At 43.1% G+C, this 6,625-nt stretch overlaps 1 protein-coding gene across 1 annotated transcript in view; it reads right to left on the reverse strand.

Annotated features, from left to right (window-relative positions):
* The window catches only part of HUWE1 (HECT, UBA and WWE domain containing E3 ubiquitin protein ligase 1), a 162,401-nt gene that overhangs the window by 17,439 nt on the left and 138,337 nt on the right, over window positions 1-6,625 (reverse strand). The window contains exons 53-59 of the mRNA XM_039851453.1: window positions 6,562-6,619; window positions 4,999-5,227; window positions 4,183-4,361; window positions 3,803-3,892; window positions 3,487-3,641; window positions 2,285-2,330; window positions 549-836 (exon numbers count right to left, since the gene is read on the reverse strand). Of these exons, the coding sequence (XP_039707387.1) occupies window positions 549-836; window positions 2,285-2,330; window positions 3,487-3,641; window positions 3,803-3,892; window positions 4,183-4,361; window positions 4,999-5,227; window positions 6,562-6,619 (1,045 nt within the window). The remainder of the gene's footprint in view (window positions 1-548; window positions 837-2,284; window positions 2,331-3,486; window positions 3,642-3,802; window positions 3,893-4,182; window positions 4,362-4,998; window positions 5,228-6,561; window positions 6,620-6,625) is intronic.

Raw genomic sequence — 6,625 nt, forward strand, 5'->3', positions numbered from 1 at the left:
TTTCAGACCAATGGGAAATAGGTACATGAGATAAATGGTGTCTACCAGGACGGGAGAGCTTTATGTGTGGGGTCACGTGCTTGCCATCCCTGGAAGTGCTGAAGGAAATCAAGCTTTAGTCACACAGATCTGGATTTTAAGATCTAGAGTTACAGAGCTCAACTATTTACTGAGTGACCTTGGGCTAATTATTTTACTTCTAAGTTTCAATTTATTCATGGAGATAACACCACCTACCTACTCTGGAGGATTGTTTTTAAAGAAGTTAAATAAAAGAGCTCAGCAGGATAGCCCAGGAACAGAGTGATTACCTGGAGAAACTGTTGGCATCATCACCAGTATCATTAGACACTCATGAACAATCACTTGAGAACACAGGGACGAAATCTCAACTTTAGCTAAGAAAGCTAATATGCAAATTGAGATCCTACTATTTGAGGACTTGAGCTACTATTTCTCTAAAGTAAAAAAGGAAAAAGAAACTACAAAGATTCCATTTTTCCCTCCTGTTCTACTCCCTCCCCCCAAAACCTTGAAACTCTACTCACTTATAGTGGGAGCTGGAGATAACTCCATCTGAGTTGTTTCTGTTTCTCCACTTGGCCTTGTGGGACCCAATTCCTCTGGCTCCACAGGCATCAATAGCTGTGTAGAGCTCCCCCCTTCTCCAGCTGGGGACCGCAGCTCTTGAGAAATCTCTCCCAAGGCTGATGGGGGTGGGAGTGTTGGTTGCTGTTGTGAGGACTGCAGAGTGACAAGGGTCTCCTTGGACTCAGATGTAGCTGCATCAGTTGAAGATGGGGTTGTTGGGTAGCTGTCAGGCATTGGAGTCCCATCTTTCTCGGAAAGAATGACAATGGGTGTGTTAAGGGGCAATCAGCCAAGGACTTAGGGAGCCACTCAATCAGCACATGTGGCTTGATAAGTATCCCACCCAACCAGTGATGTATGATTCCCCACCCACCATCAACTGCTCCTAGGAACAGCTTGTGGCTTGTCTGGTATACCCAGAATAAGGGCTAAAGCATAGTGCTTCTCTTAGTCCTAAGAATTGGAGATCTCTTTGTAGACCCTAAAAATTATCTTTTCTGCACCCCAGGAAGAAGAGGAAGAGTTTAGGTCACTTTATAATGTTATATGCCTCACCCTAAGTATCACCTGTCCCCTTCAACCTCCCTTTTCTTCCAGTCCTGATTATTTAAGGAACATCTACAATTGTGTCTGATGGAAGCAAATGTGCCAAGATTGTTTGAATATGCCACACACCAGGGAAAGTAGTAAGTTGTATAGTTATCTTCTAATTGGGGCTTAAAATCCCTACCCCACAACAATACAACTTACTACCTCACCCTGGCATGAGCAAAATCCTCTGGCAAGGGCAGCAGGCAAGAGGCCATTTTACCTGATGACAGACACTTTCAAAGACCTCTTGCTAGATTAAGGGCACCAGGACACCTACCCTCTTTCACTGCTTTAAAAAATATTGTGCAGACTTTGGTACAATCATTTCCCAACTCAAGTGCCAAAGGAGACAGAAGGTATAGGGAAGCAGAAGGAATGTTCTGAGGAAATAGGCGGGGTGAGGTGGGGGAGACATATAATACCACATGGAGCAGTTATTGAAATCACAAAATGACTACTGACATTAAGCAGATTGCTTAAGATAATGTTTCTAGACTTTTAGATTCTATAGACCAATAAAATTTATATAGAAAGTAAAAAGTAAAAAGAGACTACTAACATAGGGTTACCAACTTTTAATTTAGCCAAGCAAGAAAAAAAATCGTATCAATATCACTAAAAAAAAAAAAAATTGATACCAAAGAACTAGGAAGGACATGATCTCTATAAAAAAGTCCTTTAAGTCAAATAAATTCAGATTTCTGAAAAACTCATTAAACCTCCCTTATTTTGTTCATTTCCACAGAAGACTGGCATTTGGGAACCACTGTCATCAAGTGTTCTCATGAAGCACCACCATGCAATGTTAGATACCAAAGGGGACAGGACATACAGCCTCACTACACATGCCAGAAGGCAGCACAGCATAATCAGAACAAGCAGCTGAGCAGAGCACGTCGGCGGGCAATGTACTACCGTGGGAAAGACAGTAGACTGTATAGTTATCTCCAAGACGGGGTATGACCCTAAAACTATACAATCTACTACCTCATCCCACGGAGCACCAGTGTTCATCTTCAGCCCACTTGGGCCAGCTACTCCGAAGGGTCAGGAGAAAAAAATCAACCAATTAGCAAGAAGGGGAAAAAGGAGAGAGAGTTACCTGAGAGGTTCTGTTCAGTGGAGTCATTTGTCTTAGAAGCAGTACACTGCAAAGAGAAGGAACAGACCAATGTGGGGCTTTGCAAGCACCTAAAAGAGAGGCCAACTGTAATCATTGCCATCCCCCACATATGCCATCTAGGAGTTCTATGACCTGGATGGGAGATGCAGTTTAGTGTGCAAATATCATCTCCAGTTTCTCTCATATATACTTGCATTCAAGGATGGCTTGGGGACAAGGAGGAAACTGCCAGGGGGCTGACTGAACAATGAGAGGAAAGGATAATAAAAACCACTTCAGAGCTGGGCATGGGACATGACCTGAACACAATCGTGAGACCAGCAAGAATTTCTTTCTTAAAGGTTTATCTATAGTTTCCCTTCCTTGGGCTCATTTTGTCTACTCTAGCTTTTTCAATCACATGCCAGGCTTGTTCATTTTATATCACTTTTCATGTGTTATTGTTCATTAGGTAAAAGTTCTATACAAAGATATTTGTTAGATCAAGTTTATTAACATAGCTGAACATTTCAACATCCTTATTTTTAAAATATTGGATACCCTAACTGCTAAGTGGGATATAATTAAATTCTTTCACTAAAGTCTTTTAATTTCTTTGTATTTCTATTAGCTTTTATTTCATATATCTCAAAGCTATACTGTTTGAGATCTCAGAAGTTTCAGAAAAAGCTAGGTAGCTTCTTTCTAAACCAAAATCATGGTAGAGATTTTGAGCCCTAGAAAATGTGGTGATGGGGGGTTCAGGGTGGGAACATTTTCTTTGATCTGAAGCATAAACATAACTTACTCAGGTGAATAAATGGGGTTATCTTGGTAAGGTTCCCCGCCACATAAAACAATCCACCGAAAGAAATGGAATTGAACCAAGAGCATGGGCTTAGTCAAGGTCATTCTTGTTTAGTTGCAGTCTCTGAAGGCACTGACTACAAGTGTGACTAGTGAGTCAGAAGCCGCTCTGGTTCTGGTTCTAGTTTTTCCCATTGAGACAATGGAGAAATGATTTCCCCCCTGAGTTTGAATTCTTTCCCCTAAAATCATGTGAGTGTACAGCAAATTTGGAATGGATCATTTCTCAGGTTCACTGTGAACATCCGAGGATTGGTGCCACGTGTATGCCAAAACCATTTGAAAGTTACAGCAGACATAGCCAAAGACAAACCCTCCCAGCCCTTGGGAATCACCTGTGCACTCTGATCCCTGTTCTCCTTATCTTCTTTGCCTTTGTCAGTTATTTTTGCTTCTTCCTCAGCCAGTTGTTTCCTGCGTTTCTCCCGCCTTTCTTCCAGCTCCTCATCCCTCAGGAATTCCAGGTGATTGACAATGGGTACTTTAACAACTGGATCAAAGAAGGAATGATCAGAGGCTGCTCAAGGGAGGTGGGGGACGAACCCAAGAGGCAGAACTCATGGCCACAGAGAACCAGGGAAATAACTTTCCATATACTCATCCCAGCACTGGAGGGCTGACTACCGCCCTGATAACCAAGCTGCCACACACCTGAAACACAGTCGTGCATACTCTCAGCATCGAGAACTTTGCACTCCTCTGTCCAGCGGGTCAGGGCTGTAGGGATGCTGGACAGGGTCCCTGTAGGGGAACAAAGGAGAGTGAGGCTCTTGACCTTGTCATGTGTCAACCGACCCAAACAATGCATTATTTCCCTAACAGGACCCAATGTCTATCACGAGGTTTGGTATATCACAGGTACCCAGAGATAATAAGGTTTCTGTTGCCTCTGGCTAAGTCAATTGAGTGATTCTGGTTTCTATTATAAAATAAGGTTTCTCCAGAAAGGGCAGATACTGTTCTGCTTTCCTTCATCAGGGAAAAAGTAGAACCTGACAAACTGTATCCTCCCTTTCACCACACAAACTTGCCTGCTTGGCTGGTAGCTGTGCTCTGGTCATGGAAAAAGTCATCCAGCAGTTCATCGTCAGATCGGGCAATAATGTGGACGTCATCGTTGCCCACTAGGAGGCGGGCCCGGCCCCGGCTTTGTAAGGGAAGGCTGCTGCTCAGCTGAAGGATGTCAGCAGCAGCAGAGGGACCAAGTAACCTGTAGGGTGATTGATGGTGGGGGTGCCATGGTCACTGTACATCCACAGGGGCCCTGCAACCTGTTACTATGAGATCCCTTTTGCATCCTCTATGAAATGCATGACACTATCATGGACTGATCATATTACATATAGGTCTTATTATTTTTTTTTTTTTTACTTCTCCATCAGTTTGTAAACTTTATTTGGGCTCAGGTTGCATATTATTCCACAGTTCCTGGCACAGAGTGAGTGTCGCTAATAATGCCAGGTACTGTGTTAGGGTATAATACCTCTCTTGTACACCCACTGTAGTTTGTACTCTGACCACTGTGACACCTATATCCCTTTCACTTCTAAAATTACTTCTCCCACTAACTTCTAAGCCCTAGGGCATGGATCCTGTCCTGTTTATATCTAAAGTGTTAAGCGCTTGACATGAGTTGCTTAATGATGGCTGAATATATACGTAGAGCACTTAAGCAAAAGAACATGTTATATAATTTGGTAGTCCCCGAAAGGTTGCATGTATAGTCCACAAAGAAATGGGATAAATATTTTATTTGTGTGTATGACAAAAGTGTTAAGTAATGGACTGCTTCCCCCAGTTCAAGACAATGCTGAAGCCTAGTGAGACCAATAATCTTTTTAACTCACCTCTGGAGTATGAGGGGAGGGTTGGGCTGGCGATTCCCAGGGTAGTGAACATGAATGGTGTGGCCTGTATTGGCTGTCAGCTGCCTTAGGGTCCTCTGACTGCGCCCGATTCCCTGGGTTAGACGTGTTGTAGAGGAGCCACTGCCCAGCGTCAGGGAACTATGATCTGCATGGCGTACCATCAGTGGGTGGGTGGTAGGGATATTTCCTGGGGATGGGGGGATGTCTGCTGCAAGGACAATATGCAAAGGGGTCAGTGCCGAAAAAGAAATTTCTTCCATGGTTGTTTAAGCAGAACCATGTCTCCTGGGACTTACTTCCTCACACGGAAACCTGAGCTTTGTCCTTTCTCCCTCATTCCCACACCTCATTTACAATCACTGATACTACCATAGCTTATGCCATCATCTCTCACCTGGATACTGCAACAGCCTCCTAAATAGTACCTTCTCCCAATCCATTTCCACACTATAGCCACAGTGATGCTTCTAGGCTCCTCAAGAAACATGCTGTTCCACTTTGGAGACTCCTCTCTTCTTCACCTGTTCTTTGTTGTTGGTTTAGATGTCACTTCCTCTGATTCTACGGATTGGCTTAATAACCTTTAACTTTGTGCTTGCTTACCACACTACAATGTAGTGCCTGCGTATTTATAATTCCTAATAGATCATAAGCTCTTATGAGAGAAAAAAATTGTTTCCTTTTTTTACTTCTATATTCCTGGTACCTAGGACACAGTAGGTACTCCTCATTTGTTCAATTTGTTGAATGGACAGAGGCTCAACGTAAGGAAGAATGATGGAAATCGCAAAAATTGCAAAGAAATTCACAGAATAGACGGTATCTTGAAAATTACGTAATCCAACCCATTTTTTTTTTCTTTTCAAACTTTTCATTTACAGGTGACAAACTGAGGCTCAAAGAGGTAAGAGACTATTTGGCCAAGACAACAGACCAAAACAGTTCAGTGTTTTCTGCTACATCATGCTTGTGATTTGGGGTCAAGACCTGCCTTCTCGAGACAGCAGCTTGATTTTAAGAACTTGATGCTAGGGCGGCACTTTGACGTTGATGGGAGAGGAGGGAAGAGATTCACTCTCTCCTCCGAAAAGATGCATCCTTGATGAACAGAGTGAATGTGCTCAAATCTACTCCCCAATGCCAAGCTCAAAGGTGTCCATCCAAACTCTCAAGATCCAGTGTTACAGATTTAAGGATTATTGATTGCCCTGTCACTGTAGCGTGCACATGGATGCCTGATGCAGTCAGCTTTGGTCTCCCATTTTTTAAAATTTCAAGCAAATCATCAAGTTGTCCAGGCTCTAAAATGGCTGCCTGTTTACTGAGGTGGAGAGAACAAGAGCAGCCTCTCATATTTCTTTCTTCTAAGTGTACAATTATTGAGAGAGATGGAGTCAGATATCCTTTGCCCCAGGAAGTCGGCATAGGAAAAGAAGTGCTGTCTGTTTCAGATTGATAGCTGCTTTGGTTCACTGCTTGGCTTACCCTAGAGAAGGGTATAAGAATCAAGAGATAAAACCCAGCTGAGCCCCTGTATCTTACTAGCACTGGAGAACATGTTGTCAAACTCAATGATGAGATCATCCTCCCGGTCAAAGCGCTCAAA

This window comes from Pteropus medius, unplaced genomic scaffold (assembly GCF_902729225.1).
Source record: "Pteropus medius unplaced genomic scaffold, Ma_sr-lr_union100, whole genome shotgun sequence".
NCBI lineage: Eukaryota > Metazoa > Chordata > Mammalia > Chiroptera > Pteropodidae > Pteropus > Pteropus medius.